Consider the following 17,806-nt stretch of genomic DNA (forward strand, 5'->3'; position numbering starts at 1 on the left):
GGTTTCAAGCAGCCATAGCCACTCACTGATCTCTGCCATTGGTAACTGTAACAAAGCCAAGAACACAGACTGCCATGACACTGCCATCACTCTCCCACGCCACACTGTTTCTGCTGGATGCAGTCTTGGTATTTCCCTCTAGTCTAAATGCATATATTTTGCCAATAACAGCAATGCACTTAAAAGTATCTCAGAAACGGTTTAATGGGTCCAACTCATGAAAATATGAAACCAAGGAAACAAACAACAAATACATCAAAACCAAATCAGCTGACAGTTTTTTCTGTTTTCCCATGACAGCAGCAGGAATACAGTCAGCTGTCAGATGCTGTGTTAAACTGTTTGTCAAATATTTGTTATGTCTTAGTGCAGAACCTGTACGCCAGCAATCACAAACTCTTTCATTACTCTGCTGTGACATACAGTGACATGCTGTTACTCAAACAGAAAAGACAATGTTTCCTACACATCTGACTACAGGCAACAGCTGCTTTTACAGTAGCATCCATTTTGAGGAGTGTGTATAGGAATTTAACGTTGCCCCATGTGTCTCCGTTTACAGGCCCAGTCCTCCCAGTCGCAGCATGGCATAACAAGTCCCCAAACCATTACACGCTCCACCCGTCCTTCACTCCCAGAGTTGTCTCATTCTGACTGAAGCGGCGTTCAACAGAGCTGTACTGTTCTCGCTTGGTTAGAGTTGAATTACGGTTTCTGGCAGTGTGGAAGGGGACAATAGGTGGGGAAATTACCTGCAGCAGCTCAGGACAATGTAGACACAAAAGGACTGCTGTCAGAGAAAGTGAGCTGCCCCGCAAGAATCACACACAGACAGGCGGGTGAGCAGGTATGGCAGCACACACGCACACAGAGAAAGAGACACAGGGGAGATGACATACAAATATGCAGACTACGAAACCTTTGAGGACTTGCATCATGACAATTCATTCCACACCAACACCGGCTCAGCACTCTTTACATCCCAATGTCAACCTGTGTCACAACAGTCCGTCAGTGTAACATGACCGTATGTGTGGGATATCCAAAAAGAATAAGTCAGTACTGTCTCCTGTCTGTCATGTGGATACAGCCCACAGCATGTGTATGTTTATCCTTGCAAGCAAAGACATTTTCTTTTTTTACTACTACCCAACTAGATTTAAAAGGGGAATATTTGACTTTTTCCTCTTTAAGACAAAACTTATGCTCAGTTTTGTATGATGTACTGGTAGAGACTCAACTTTATAAAGCCCCTTTTGCATTGGTTAGAAAACCGTCTAAGACCTGCTGACACTGGGCTTTTGTCTGCAATGGAAAAGGGTACAATCGGTATTCACTCCCAGGTCAAATGACTCTGCGGTGGACCCAGGTATTTATCGGCTCTGCCTCTGATCAGCATTGATGTAAATACAACACCGCTAATTTAAGCCCCTTCCTCATCTTTCAGAGCACAAACACTGTAAACAGACCTATCACCTGCCCAGCACAGTGCTGTTAAACTGGAAGCACGCAACTACACTGCACACAGGGATGACTGAGTGAGCTGCAGCCCTGGAATAAGTTTCAAAAACACAATCAGTGACTGAAGCAACTCAAACAAAGGCTCCAGCACTTACAGGTGCACCAATCCAGGAATGAAAGTCTGCACAGCAGCTAACAGCTCACTCATTCTCCCCCATGTCTGTGTTTGTGCTCTGTAACTGCATGTGATGACACTGTTCCACAGAGTTGTTTGTGTCTCCTCTCCGAACAGAAAGGCAAAGATGGCTGGCAGTGTAAAAGGATTGGATTGATTATAGCTGCTTTAAGTCAATACTTCTATCACTGGTCAGATGCAATATTTCACTCCTGCTTTGCTAGGATTTACAGAATTTTTAAGACATCAGTGATTGCCAACATCATTGTTTTGTTTGTCATGTATGTATGAGTCACATATGACAAGGCAGCAACGATACAATGACTAGAGAGATACAACAGAATTATGCATTTGTCATTAGCTGCCCCTGAATGGCACTGCTGTCTTGTCATTACAGAGGTGATGGGAAGTCAGTATGTGTATGTGTGTGTGTGTGTGTGTGTGTGTCTCACTCTAGTACATTCTTCCTCACATCCAACTTCCATATTTTCTCGCCATGACCATCGTCTCACCTTTGTTCCACACCACTTGCCATTCCGCCATTCAGGGGAATGGAGGATGATATCGCTCGATATCACCATAGTAACCACAGAGACGACAGTGGTGGCCTGCGTCTATGACAGTGTCTGAGTGAGTGTGTATATAAGTGTGTTCATTTGTGTATGTGTGTCTGTGTGTGTGTCTGGAGGAGAGTGGGAGAACTACATTACCGTTCAGTTAAAAGAAAGATACAAGAGCATATTTGTGTTGGAATGTCTTTTCCTTCTTATTATCACAACATTGCTTTCCAGCAGTTTTGACATGAATTAAAAAAATGATGGATTTTGCTTCTATTTGCTATGTTCACACCTAGTGAAGCAATTTTTAATTAATCAAAATTCTACTGAATCTTTGCATATGTGTTATGGTCATTTTGTGTGGGACAGTGAAATGTAACCTAAAAAAAATCACTTCATTTGTTCACTCATTCTCATTTCTGTATAACGGGCAACCACCACACTGAGCAGTAAATTGAGATTTTGAACACTGATGAATCATCAACAATTTGTCTTGTCACTGACAGTAATTTTTGCATCTATGTTATAAAATGTGACGTATTGCATTTTGGGATTGTTTGAGTTGGAGAAAACTATATTGTGCATTAACTTAACACAATTACAACACTCAGATAAATGTGGATCAATATAGAGTAATACAGTATATGATAAATAGGGAGTGACACAGCTACAGTTGTGAATATTAGCCAACAAAATAGAATGCAAACTCGCAGTGTAGGTCTGTGCCTCTAAAACATCTTCAGTACAGACCAAACACAACTTGAATGTTTTGTCTCCAACGATCCTGCTGTCCTTAAACATTGATCACTCGGTGTTAAACAACAACTACCATAAAATACAGCCACACAGTCAAACTTTTATTTTGGAATGTTTTTATTGGCTTCTTTTTTAAGCCGATTGATTACAGCATCCAATTCACCTGGACTTCATGTCTTTGTTTCCTCTTCAGCACTCTCCGACTACGTCATAAGATAGACAGACTTTTCCAAACAGTTTCCCACAAAGTCTTCTGTGCAACAAACCATCTGGAATGTAAAGTTGTCTTTGTCCTCTCAAAGCTCGAACATCTCCCGCCACTCAAAAGCTCCACTTGTTAGATGTATGCATGTAGTTAAACAAGATGGTTTGAAGGGACTATTTAAAACTTGAAAAAATTAGATTTCAAAAAGAAAATCTTTTGTTGTTTTGTCAAAAAAATGAAACTTTGCAATAAGGGGAATTAACTTGCATGAAATGAATAGAATGTAATAAAGAGAGAATATGTAGAGAGGAGACAAAAGACATAGAGTGAGAGTGTATAAATAAATGAGCCAGTAAAGCTCCACTTAGAGCTAAGGTTCCTGAAGTGCCAGCAGCAGCAGCAGGAGGAGGATGGAGAGTCCAGACGGTTTCCTTTCAATTACAATGAAGCATCTGGCAGCACACACAGTCTCATAAACAACATCCTCAGAACAACGGCTGAACCGACAGCATGTCTGTTTACATCACAACAGGCCAGGAAATAGTGGAAAGTAAACAACCTTGCACTAGATTCATTTGTCTCTTTAATTAGGAGATAAGGGGTTTACTCACCTTTTGCGGAGATGATGCAAATTTAATTCACATATGTCATAAAAATTGACTATAAGACAAGTAGGATGTTTTAAGACAAAACAGTAATACTTTAAAATTATAAACATTTTTATCCATATTACTGACCATCAAGGTGGTGCTTGTGCTCACAAATGTTGGTTTGTGCGTGTGTGTGGAAATTAATTAGTCCCACAGCAAACATGGCCTTTAAAGTTCAAACAATGGAGGTGGAATGCAAAATGAAGGAGCAAAATGTCTCCAATAATTAAAATTGTTTTGAGTATTTCATTTTACATTTTCTTAATACAACTAATGTCACTTGCAGGTCACCATAGTGACTTAAAGGGAGCCTTTTGCTTGGGCTAATCCCTCTAGATCATGAACCTGGGCTAGAACAGCACTGCAGAAAACAAACAAGGAAAAAGTCTGTAGCAGTAGAAAATGATCGCCATGCAGTACAATGTGGAAGAAAATGCCAACCCCATACAAATCACTGCATAAAAGAAATAAGTGCAGGATGTACATTACAGTACAAATAAATAGATATATAGGGCAAAGGTAAAATGAATGGCTCTAATTTCTAAGGGATTGTCTCATAAAAACTGTGTATACCCAAAATGCCCCTGAAAACCAGATAAGACTGAGTCGTCCATGCATCTACACACATACGTCCATAAACACGTGCATATACTGTGTGTACATCAGTGTCATTACCACACAAATGGAGTCAGTTGCATTCTTGACACCAATGTGGTCTGAGCCCTGTGGTTGTTTGCTTTTTGACAGCAGAGGCTCTGGGCCTCTGTTTAACATTCTGCCCTCCAATCCCTCCAGACAGAGCACTGTACTCTGAGTCACCAAGCCTTCAGCTCGAAGAACTCAGACAACAGAAATGATCCCAAAAGTGACAATACAGAGTGTCCAAAATACTTGAGCCATAGAACAGTAGGTTTATTTTTCAATGTGCTATAGAAAAAACCTTCAGTGAGTACAAATCTCTTAAGTGCATCAGGTCTTTGTGTTTTGTTACTACAATGTGTTTCTGCTTCGCTGTTTTGGCAGAGGAGAACAGTGGTAGAGCCAAGGTCACTGTTTGCATTGTCCTGGCACTGACTCACTAGATTAGTTACATCTAACCTTCTGCACTGTAGTTTAGCGTCGAGGGCTGAGACCTCTTTTGGCGAAGTAACCACATATTGGACAGAAATGGATCACATCAGCATAGTGAACAATACTCTGCACGGCAAGTGCAATTCTCCTAACTTCCTAATCTATTTTCTTGGGAACCATAGCTTTGCACCTAACGGCTTTAAAAATGTTCCTACAGCTAGAAAAATGTAAACTGAATTCTTTATCTGACCTTGGCTGGTTCAGACGAAATGGTAAAATTTGCATCTTCTTCTCAGTGACACAAAATAAAAGCTGGGGCAAAGGATTTCAGAAACACACCTACACAAGGCTGTCGGTGGAGAGAGAACCTTAAATAACAATAAACAATCATCCCACTTGTACTGTGGCAGCTTCCGTTAACAGTTTGTTTGTTTATTCTTCATCATCTGTGTTTGCTCATGTTCCGATTGTCCCCAAATTCCAATCAAATGATCAATAAGCCAGCAACAATCTCACTACCAATTTTTAGCTAAAACTACTGGTAAATATAATCTCTCAACATTGGGAATGGACCCAGAATCAGATGCACAACATGTGTTTAGTAATTTGCCTACTGAGTAATTTTATCCTTTAATTTACTGCAGCTCTGCTGAAGCACAATGCACACAAACCAAACCTGCAGAGCATACAAACACAAGCACACATTGAGCAAATACAGTGGGAAAAAAAAGCAGCAAAGTCTCTTTTGTGGTTCCTTACTAATAGAAATCTACAGTAATTGTAGATTGTACATCAGAGAATGCATCAGAGAATGCAAGTCTTTGTCTCATAATATCAATGTCAGACATAGGCCAAGACAATAGTGTAGACACACACACAAGGACATGAACTCTTCCTTCATCATCAAGGCAGCAGCAGCCACAAAAAGCTTCAAAAACACCACACTTCTGTGCTGTGCTGCTTCTCCTCTCTCAATTTTCTTAGCAGAGTGGAATATTTGAAGGTCATAATATGTTTGAACATTTCCAGAGTCACCGTCATCTTACTGGGTAGGTAGGAAGCCTCCCACAGACATTTGGAGGGATGTGATAGCAAACACGAAGGGCAGAGAAAAAAAAGTGGGACAACAGTAATCCCCCGTTTGAAATGAATGAGATTTAAGTGTCAAAAAAAAAAAAAAAAAAAAAAAATCCATCATTTCTGCTTTTGATACTTCATAACAGACTCATCACGTTGCATTTCATGGCAAATTTTATGATGCTATGCCATAAAACCAGACTAGAGAGGTAGAGAGTGATGTATAAAAATTATAATGTGATGGAGATATTGAATGAATAGGTAAGTCCTTATAAATATTACAAGTATGAGCCACCACACTTACACCCATAATAAACATAATACTCCTCAGATGCATTTTTAGAGAAATGCATAGCCACGGCACAGCACATGAATATAGTGCAAGAGATAAGACACATGAAAAAGGAGAGGTGTGACAGTAATATCTGCTGTCTTGGCTCATTAACACAGGTCCTCAAATAAACTTCTCACTTTCTGAATACACACTATTTAAATGGTTTGGCATTTTAGAAATGCTCGTATTTCTGATAGTTGGACAAAAAGATTGACTCTACTCTCGTGTCTGTACAGTAAGTATGAAGTTACAGCTGGTTGGTTGGCGTAGCTTTGTATAAAGAGCAGAAACAGGAAGAAACAGCTAGCCTGGCTGGGTCCAAAGGGGAGTGAATTTGCCTACTAATTTGCCTCTAAAGCTCACTGATTAACAACCTTTCTATATCTATACAAAATCCAAAGTGTAAAAGCAACACATTGTGGTTTTGCCAGAGGTTATGTGCCAGACTATTTTTTGGCTGAGTGCAGTGACTCTTGTCACAGGTTGTCCGGCAGATAACTGCATAAAACTATACATCCTTTTTACATAGATATGCTCCCTTGACATACAAAATACATGTGTCTATTTCAAACAATGTAACTGTCACTGCCCACATACTTCCACGCGTCCTTTACATTAAGCGACACATGTGGTCCGTGAGGCCATTGAATACATAGATAAACGTGAACACAGGGTTCTTTTCACAAATATGGGCATAACCTCTCCTCATAACTTCTGGCATTTATAAACTTTTTTGTTAAATCCTATGATCGTGTCGCGCTTGAACTATTGGCTGCACTGCCTCATGACGTACTGCTCTGTTTAGTCTGTATCGGGAAGCTTTCACAAAACAAACACAAATATGGACAAAATTAACACAGAGAACAGACAGAAGACTCCAACCGTACCTTAGGTTGAGGATTAATGAGGCCTTCCTCTCCGCAAGTAAGCAAATAAGTCTCAACAAATGTCAAACAAATCCTTTGAATGTCATGTATTTTGAGATAATAGCCTTACATATTGATTTCCTTCACTCCTCTGTCTTCGAAATGAACCTATTTAGAAACTCAAATAGATAATAGCTGATACTCTATCATATCATTTCACTTTCATTTAAGAAAGTGATGTACTCCATTAGCCTATTTCACTTGAAAGAACTGTTTTTTCCCTCTAATCTTTTACCAAGACACTACACAGTGGCTCCACTGTTTTCTGTTACATCTAATAACCTCAGTCTGTTGACATGTAGCCTCTTGTGCTCCACAGGCTAAGAGTGTTCCATGCTACAGTGTTTAGGAGAGACTAATGTACGAGTAAATACAAATGCTGCACACATTTGCTTGTTTCTTTTCATCCCTTCACAGCAGGGGTCCGCAACCTTTTTTCCTCTGAGAGCTACTCTGACAAAATAAAAAGGGGCTGAGAGCTCCTCATGTCTTGTATTACCGGTTATGTTTATTCACATATTATATCAAAACACTCAAACTGACCTCAAAACTAAATCAGATGAATAAGATAATTTACCAAGTCATAAAATTTTTGTTTTTTACCAAAAACTGAAACTCAATCAAACACATCAGACACATCATCAGTGTCAATTTTTGGTGTCAAAAACCGGAGTCATGATTCATTCAGCCCAGACTCACAAACATGATAACACCATTGCAAATAAACGTCCATAAATATTCTTCAGTCAGAGAAAAGAGAAGCTCCTTTGTCAAGTAACCCAGCTAATTCAATCCATGGCATGGATCCATTCGTCTTTGCTGCTGGAAAAGTTTAGTTTATATCTGTTCTTTTATCCAGAAGAGCTGCTGTCACTGCATGTGACCTAATTGATATAAACAAACTCATTTGACTGACAACTGAAAAATAATTATTTGGTGTTGAAGAGGGCTGGGTATTTCTGTGTATTCGATTTAGTTGAATTTGGAGTAGATTGACTGAGTGAAGTTGCGTTGCTTAAAGTTTGTACTATGCATCCATGGTTTGTACAGACTATACTCTCTGAGCCTTTGGGTGAGCTACTTTAAAACAGGGAGTGAGGTAATGGTACCTCGTGAGCCACCTGTTGGAGATTGATAATTTAACACACTTGGATCAGTCCTTGGTATCTGCAGATCCTCTTGATGAGGTACTTGGATCAGTTGTGAAGAAAGAGAAAATTAGCTGTTGAAGCAAAAAAGAAATAAAGATGGAAGATTTCACTCCGTCTTCTCTGATATGTTATCTGTTCGTTCTTACAGTATGTGGTCACCAACACCTCATCCATGTTTAATGTGAAAACTCCAGGGGCCACATCTGTCATGCAGAGCAACCCTCTCACTTCCTCCTGCGCGTGCACACACACACACACGCACGCACACAGAGGATGGTATGTGGTGTGGTATTTGTTGCAGGTCACAGAGAAGCATTACTCCCTTCCACCGGAGATGATGGACATGATGGAGGTACAAATCGCTCGCTCCGTGTTCTCTTCCTGCTGGTTTGAAGGTCACACATTCTCTCTGGGGACATGGTAGATGTAAAACAGTCACATCTCTCTCACTGACTGTCATGTCAGCTGGCATTTCACACTCATATAGAGTTGATTTCACAAGCATTGGCCCCTTGGTGATAAATAAAAAAATGAAACATTCTCTACCAGCACATATATAAAAGCAACCTGTCTTTCACATACGGATGGGAACTGAGCTGCTTCTCTGTATGCATGAAGAAAGGAGACCTATATTAACACTCAGGGAGTTTTCTGGGCTACATAATAAAAGCTCTTTTTCTTGGAGCAAAGTAGACCAAGCGAGATGGTGTAACATTAGTTTGTTAATGTGCAACATCTTTATCTAATTGAATTTTTTTCCAATCTAGTGCTGATTTACTTGCTGAACTAAAATCTCATTATTTTCTGTTCGACTCAAAGCACAGACGTCTTGATATACATCATGGTAATCTGTTACCATTATATACTTGTCAAGACACTTGACATGTCTCATTATTTGCTGCAAAAGAGGTTTTAAAAGGCATTTTTCTTTCTAGTAAATTAAAACCCAGTCATGTTTTGACATCTGTAGATTTAGCTTCTTTTTGACATTTTCACAGCCCCTTTTAATTTAATCTGATATATAAGATGGCAAAGGTAGGTGCGGGATGTAAAAGACAAGATACTGTCATGTAAACAAAAATAAATCTGAGGCTTTCCTCGACAAACCAACAATACCCGACAGATACACACAAGCAACATAAAGGGGCTCACACACATACACACACACACCACAGTATATACCCATATTCATATGGCAAGCCAGTCAGTGGGAGCGATGAGTATTTGAGAGTTGGAACCGGTCTAATCTGTTGGGCTCATGTGAGCTGGGAGACCAGAGGCCGAGTCACATAATCCTTCCTCGTCCTCCCCAGATGATGTAAGAGAGGAGGAGAGGAGAGGAGAGGAGAGGAGAGGAATATATGGAGGACAGTAGAGAGCCAGAGCAAGTGGAGTGGGAAGGGGAGGTGGGGGAGGAGGATAGAGGATGAGGGGGGAGGAAAGTGGAGAGCAAATCAGAAAAGTGGAGGTTTAGAAGGAGAATCATTTTGTCCACTTGTGCACCACAGTAGAGACTACAGTCATAACAAAAATCATGATTGTTCTGGCAAAGATTTGTACTAGAACATAAACTGTGAAATGTCAAAAATACCTGTCAATGGGAAATTACTGCCATTACTGTACATTAGCCCTTCAGTTTGCTTTCGTACACAGCAGACTGATCTTGTTTCATACATTACATCTCTAAAAACAACTAAACCATTATTTTCCTAGGTTTTATTGCACAAATCTCTTATTCTTTTCAGTATTGTCTGGACAGTACAAGCACATTTAATGTCTTCAATTGTCTTAGCGATTCTGTTTTAGGTTTCATGTTTTTTCTATGATATCTTCTCCTCTTGCAGGACAATAAAGATCTGATGTGAACTGACGTATCATGTTATTTTGCAACATGTGCTTTTGTAAAGCAACATTTTAAGATCCTCAGTGAGCCAAATATAGTTATTTTATTTAGTTATTCAAGATAGCCCTGCTGGCTTTTACAATGGCTAGACCTGCTGTCTGCGAAAAGGAAAATGTAACAATGTGGCAGTAATAACAGACATGAGTTTTGCTGGTACTGCAAGCTAGTTATATTGTGGCTGTATTCCTCCACCTGCATAGTAGAGGACACCATTTCTTTTTATTATGATGGTATTAACTTTGTCCAAAACAAACTTCACTCAGTTATGGTCACACTGTATTCCCCCCTCATCTCGATCTCATCCAGTTCCTGACCTGATTTATCCCCTCTGTGCTCTCTTCATTCATTTAATCCCATGTACCAGGGTTTGAAATAATGCTTTGTACTCAGCCACAGTGGCAGACCGATCTGTTTCAGCCGGGTCAAAACAATGTTATCTGGAGACGGGGGGGTGGGGGGGTGGAGGATGAAAGCTGCACTGCTGCTGTCCTGCACAGGAACAATTCACTGAGGGCGCAAAGTGGCCTGAGCCACCGCAAGGGATTAACTGGCAGGATGAATCCACAGGGAAGCTCCCCCCTAGTCTGTCACCATCACTACTGACACACTCACACACAAGCACTAACACACACAGTTTAAATCACACCCACAGGTGCAACAGCAAAATTACACTGCAGTCATGGAATAAAGTGGGTACCTCAAATCAAGACTGTTGTGATCAAATTAATTAAAACTGAATGTCATAAAAATATAAGTAAAGAGTTCAATCACCCACCATCAACTTAGCCCTTCAGATGTGTGTGTGTCTTTGTCTGTGGGAAAATCTTTCCCCATCCCAGTGAGAGAGTAATTAAGTGCATCGGTCAGCAAGAGAAAAACTATGTGTGAAACAAAGTGGTCGATCATTTGACAAAGCAAACTAATGAGCAGTCAAGTGAGCTTCTCTGTGGTTGTTCTGCGGTTCTGTTCGGCCAAAACCTTGCATCTCATAAAAGGCCATTTTAATTTTTAAACTGGAGGAAGAGTAATATTATGTCTCTGGCCAAATCAGCCACATTGCTCTAATCAAAACATGACACAACATTGCACAGAGACAGAAGGCCGCTCTGCAATCAAAGATGATGCAGAGGAGAATAATTAAAAGTTAAAAATAAACAGATAAAGAATGGAAACCACACAGATGCAATGTGTGGCTGATTAAAAAAAAAAAAAAGCAAGACGATGAAGTTACCTGGGAGATCAGAGAGCGCTCCTCTCTCGATAATGTGCTTCCTGTACAGAGTCTTCAAAACCTTGGCACTGCCGAACCTCTTGAAGCGACTCTTCACATTGTTATAATACCATTCAAGGGACTGTGTTCTCAAAAGCCTGCAGACAAGAAACAAAGAAGGAAGGAGGAGAAAGAAATAAAGAAAGAAAGAATGACATTAGGTCCAAACGAACAGATGGCACAGAAACTGGAAACTGGAATCAGATTTTATTATAATTACACCAGGATTATAACTCACAGTTCGAGCCAAGACTTCCATTAAAATCTACTTAAGTTGGGTGTCTATTAATTATTAAAGTGTAAATAACCAGACCTTTTTCAATTGTTCTAAGAAAGAATGAAGTCTGTCTTATGATTAAAATCCAATCAGAGTCAGACAGGACTGTAATGGTGTGTTATAATGTATTTTAGAGATGGGCGATATAACAAATATAATCGATGTATCATGGCTTATTCCACATGGGACTCAGTAAATGACTAAATCGTGAACATTGAGTACAAATCACATATTTATGAAGTGCTTTAGAGGAGATTTCAAAAATATCATGTAATGCGATTGCAATATTATTCGTAGGCCATGCAGGCCCAGTCCTAGTGTATTTTTAATAGAGTATTATAATAGGTTTGTGTTTGACTGTCATATAAAGATCTGCTCTTTGATATGAAATAAATAATTGGCTTCTCCCTCTCTGTGGATGTTGTGTTAAGGATATCAAAAGTATTTATGTACAGTATTATTCTGCAGAATTCAAGCTGTGTGAAGGCTTGGGTTTTCTAATATGACGTCACATCATTTTCCAGGCTTTTCCTCACTTCTCGGCGCACAGGCCAGCCGGTTGCTTGAATGCCAACCAGTCAGACCTCAGCATGGACCAGATGATTACATAAGCAGAAATTCATAACAGAGGGTTATGAAAAGCTCTCAGAGAAGTGCTCCCTTTGCACCAGTGTTGTGTCGGATTGCATGAAACTCTGCCAACTTTGTGTTTAATCTTGCAGTCAATCCCTTTGCTTTTTCGTACCAGAGTCATACACAACAGCGAGCAGAAACAAACACAACACACAAAGACAGATTTACTGTTTATGGAAATCACACAAACAAACGTATTTATTTATTTACACACTATTTATTATCATCTTCCACAAATTATGTAAAAAAAAAATATATATATTGTTTTTTCTTGTTTTTGAAAGATGCTATACAAATAAATTTCAACTCATTCTTCTCCAATGACAAACCATCAGCAAAACAGAACAAACACACTCGCACTCACTCATATTTTTATATTCACATACTGTACTTATGAGTACAACGATTAATAGAGGCAATGTATTTTCAAGTGTTACCTATTTGTGTTGTCCTGTATTCATCAACAATTTATAAAAAAAAGTATAGCTTTCAGTATCTTGAAAGCCTTTGGCACCTACTGTGCATTAATTATTTATTAATTAGCCTGTGATAACTACTTTATTAGTGTATTAATTAATAGGATGATTGGACATTGATGCTGTGAGTGAATTTCTTTGTGAGTTACTGACTTTTGTACATTTTATTTTTATATATTTATTTATTTATTTATGATGTTTTTGTGTATATACACTCACAAAGAAGTTTGAATATGAATTTTTCATTGTCTTCATGTGGTTATCTGGCTGACAAAGACCCTCTTTGATTGAAAACATTACCAGTAACTCCTGTATTAAAGGATATTTTTCTCATGGTCACCAAATCCCATGAAAAGAACAAACTCAACAATGAATTGATCAAACTAACAGTTATCAGCAGTGTGGCCAAAGCCTCATATTCATGTGTTACAAACAAACCAACAAACCACACAGTTACACTGGGTGACATGGTCCTTCATTACAATGAACATGGGTATGTCAGTTTATTTAGAATTATTCCCACATGTGCCATTCTGCTGCCATGTATGTATTAATCCATAGCTGGAAATAGTTCCCAATAAATGTATTATTTGCTTCTGTTCGAGTTACCTTTGCTAAAAACTACAATGCCCAGCTGCTTCAGGGAATAAATTAGTCTTTTCCAAAAACAGAGCAATATATTTATGACCGGTTTTTAAGTATTTGAGCCATCAGAAGGAATAAATAGGCTTAACCCTGAGAGCTGAGGCTGGAGACATGCACTTAACATATGTAACTACATGATAAATGTCTCATCAACTCCATTTCCTCGATTATGAAAGAGCAGTGAGAAACTGAAAGAGTACGCACAGTACATGACGTGAGTGTTTCAGAGTATGTGTACATGTTGATGCTTCTGCTCAGTGAAGAGACAGGCCATTGAAGGAGAGGGTGAAAATAGCCATGCTAATAAAGGGATCCTAAGTGTCCCTGAGGCGGCATGGGCTGCCACATCCCTCCCATCCTTCCTTCTACACCCCCCTTTCTCAGTGGATTTATTATTCTCTGCCTCTATCTGCTGGGCTGCTCAATGGGCTTCACCTCCTTAATTTCATGCCACGGGTGAACCTAGTCACTGTAATGGTGGATGCTGAGCTCCAATGAAGAGGCCTGGCTCTTTTTATCTCCCTCTCGGGCCAAGGAAGAAGGCACAGAAATGAATCTTGAACAGCAATGCAGCTCCAAGGAGGCATCATACAAGGAGGACATACAAATAGGTTTAATCTATACACTGAAATGAGCTCAAACCACATGGAGCAACCTTTGAACTAAAAGGCGTATTGGAGAAAAGGTGAGTGCAGCAAGGATATGGTGGACCCTACTGCTCAAGCAATAGGTTTAATTATATTTGACGATGCTGTAGAAAATGATGGTAAAAATTTAGCATTGTGTGTATGTATGCAACCCCAGCTGGATTGTGGAGCAACCTGTGCCGTCATTGATCTTGAAAAGCTACTACACATTTCAGGATCTGCAGTGGAGAAGAAGGCAACAGGACCTCCTGCCCTCTAATTGGACTCTGATTTATGATTGGACTGCCACTGTCCAATCAGATTCAGTAGTACTTGTAATTTCAGCACTACATACAGTGTGGTGCTGCCTGAATTTTCTGCTTTGTATCTGTATGCACATGTTCAAAAGAGCACTTCTTCCTTCACAGAGTCTTTTTTTCTAACTACAAATCTTTTTACATGCTCAAACTTGAATTTCCCATGTAGATTTATTTTACAGGTTTACAAAGGTTAATTAAGGACATCATGCATTCAAAATTTTATTGAATCTAATTGGAGCCCATACATGCAGACCACCTCAACATGTTGAGAACTCCAAAGCCTGCTTTGCCAATTTACAGTTACTAAGCCATATTCGAGAATTATTGTCTGGGAGTCATGGTCAATTGGTCAAAAAAATATTTACAGTATGTACAGTACACATTACATACACATTTAGTGCATTTTAATGAGCATGTATACATGTTTTGCCTTCATATGTAGCTTAGCTTCAGAGTAGTGCAATGCTCTCATTCCACTCTGCCCATCAATCAAATTGGCACAGAAACAGATGATAAGTAAATACAAATTTCAGCATAGGCATCTGTTTCCTTTTATGCCAACTACACAAACTTGTTTAAATTAGCCAAGCTTTCCCTTTCAGAAATAAAGAGAGAGAGGGATTTAGGACAGTGGGAGAGGCATCTAGATGAATGAAGCATGACATTGCTTCCCCAGAGTGATCTGATCTAAAAAAGAGAGGCAGAGGGGAGGAGAGTGGAGTGGATAAGCAGAGGCTTTCAAGCAAGAGCTGTACTGCTGCGTGAGCTTCTGCAAATACGCATTTCATAATGAGGCTGGGAGATTCCCTGATGCTCGGCTGCTGCATGAATAAGTAAGAGGGATTCCTGTGGATGGTCTCCTGACATTGGTTCTACTCTTCTTCCTTCATCTCTTCACTTGCCTTAGGTCAGCTCTGCATACAGGCCTGGGGACCCCTTCTCATCCTCCTCTTTCCTCTTCTTTGCCCTCTATACTTCAAAAAACCAATTTGCACATCTAAATGAGGTCTAAATAAAATATATAGAAGAATATGTCAAAGGAGTGCAATAAAAAGTATCTGACTTTGCTGAGTTTCCACCTCCCCTGGTAAAGTGAACTATTACCATAATTGACTTTCTGAGCCTTCTAATGAATTGGTTTCAGCTTCTGTTGAAGCTGCTGTAGAGACAGGACAGAAGAGCAAAGGGAGAAGAACGAAGGGTGGGGGCTGACTATAACAGAACATCAAATAGACCCTGTTCTCTTCTGAAGACTTGCAGAGTGACTGTTCTTGTTAATAGAAGAAAATAAGAAGAAAAAAATTAGATTGTTCTCAGCTCCAGGGTTAGATCAAAGTGCCTGATGTCTGGGAAGTTAAAACCCTTGAGTTGCGAGGTCTTAATGAGTGAAAATCTGGAGAATCTTTAAATTAACTGTAACATTGTGTACCAGGGATAAAACTTTTCTGCATACAAAATAAAAATCAAGTTTTATGAGGGAAAAAGAAAGTAATGAAAAACTGAGGAGAAACCAGCTGAAACCTGAAGAGGTTTAGCTGTATGTTTCTATTTATTAGAGGTATTATTAAAGGAACACAATTAGGTACCAAAACATAAGCTTAATGCAGATTTTAAGCACCCAAAATTTACAAAAATCTGGGTTCAGTGAATAATTCATTAAGTCGATATGGGCCTTATACATATCACCCCTGGCTGCCTTACCCACCATTGGGCTGACTTTACATTGTATCTTTTTACACAGCGAGCAAGTCAACATTGCCCTCATTTTCCCTTACTCTTGCTCAGTGGTCTCTCGACCATCAGTGAGTATACAAACATCTACCAGACAGACCAAAATTTGTTTTTATGCAGACGATGTGTTACTGTTCCTTCAAGACCCTCAGTTATCCCTAGTTTTTCTCTATCCAATTACTGACTTAACCAGTCCAGGTCTACTATCATACTGTCTGCATGGATGTAAGGAAGTAGCTGCTGTTGCATCAGTAATTCACCAGTCCACAGGCAAAAAAATGCATACTAAATGTAAATACAAATTGTGTTTTATGATACTTCATGAATTTGTGTGAAAAATGCATCTGTACCCTCCATAGGGAGGTCAAAGGTCGTGGCCAAGCAGCAACACTGGACCTGTTGGAAATTCAGTGTGTGGTGTTGTGGAACAAACATCTACCAGACAGACCATGTTGTGGAACATGATGTTCCACAACACTTAAACATGGTGCAAGCTATGGTGTGAAGTCATATTTGACCTTACTCACTGGAAGAAACTTTCCTCTGTCACTCTTCTACAATGCCATCCCTGATCTGTTACACAAACATGTATTCAACTGAAAACAGGCCTGCTGAAAAGCAAATGTAGCACATAGCAGGGGGGATATTAATATTCATTAATTGCTGTTATGAGGACTCTGAGAAAATCTAACTCCAAACAAGAATTAATGGCCTTTCATCCACATCTCTTGCTGCTTCTGTTGTTATGTATTTGTACATGTCAGAGCAGATTTGTGCAAGAGGGAGAAGTGGAAAAAGGACAATTTATTGTCTATACATGCTGTAAATTGTGTGTTTTTGAGAACATAAAACATAGACCCAGAAAATCTGTGTTTTTAATAGAGAGAAAAAGTGGAGATAGAGGGAATAATATGGATATAGCTATCTTTACCAGCATGAAACATTGATGTTTACCTCCTAATGTGAGTTTAATAATTACACAAACTACATTTTTATTTATATAGGTTTAAAGTATTTATTTTTAAGGTGTGTAGATTGTCATATACTGTATCCATAAAATACTGTGAAAATATCTGCACATTTTAGGCATTATTTTGCATATTATTGCAGAGATCCTCCCTGACCTATGTCATCTGTGTTGCTACATCACAGTACTGAAGAAAACCATTTCTAAAATATATTCAGTGTGGGTAGAATAGGCCGAAGGACAAAGAACAAGGTCGAGGGTCAACTGCAGGGCACAGCCCTCCTAACCTGTCAGCATGATTTAAAACAGTGTCTAGTTCGCAGTAGGCAGTCTTGTATATAACCTGTCCAGGAAGCACCTGGAATATTGATCACCTGCCTGTGCCTCTATGATGGACATTTAGATAGGCAGAGGTACAGGAATATAAAAAGAACTTGTCCTGTGTAATAAGATGGGGAGAAATGCATTTTCTCTTCCTTTCTAAATTTCCTTCTAGCTTCTTCTGTCTGCTGATTTAGAAGATCATTTCATTTCAAATGAGACGTCTTATGTCAAGAGAGGATGTGTGCCCGTGCAGTGTATGACCACACAAGCA

At 39.4% G+C, this 17,806-nt stretch overlaps 1 protein-coding gene across 3 annotated transcripts in view; it reads right to left on the reverse strand.

The window, feature by feature from the left end:
- Positions 1-17,806, reverse strand: part of myripb (myosin VIIA and Rab interacting protein b) — a 106,899-nt gene that overhangs the window by 17,112 nt on the left and 71,981 nt on the right. For all 3 annotated transcript variants that reach the window (XM_071485379.1, XM_071485378.1, XM_071485377.1), the window contains exon 4: positions 11,498-11,634. In XM_071485379.1, coding sequence (XP_071341480.1) covers positions 11,498-11,634 — 137 coding nt within the window. The remainder of the gene's footprint in view (positions 1-11,497; positions 11,635-17,806) is intronic.

Source organism: Trachinotus anak, unplaced genomic scaffold, assembly GCF_046630095.1.
Source record: "Trachinotus anak isolate AG129_WGS33_773 ecotype Australia unplaced genomic scaffold, CSIRO_AGI_Tana_v1 ptg000009l, whole genome shotgun sequence".
Lineage (NCBI taxonomy): Eukaryota > Metazoa > Chordata > Actinopteri > Carangiformes > Carangidae > Trachinotus > Trachinotus anak.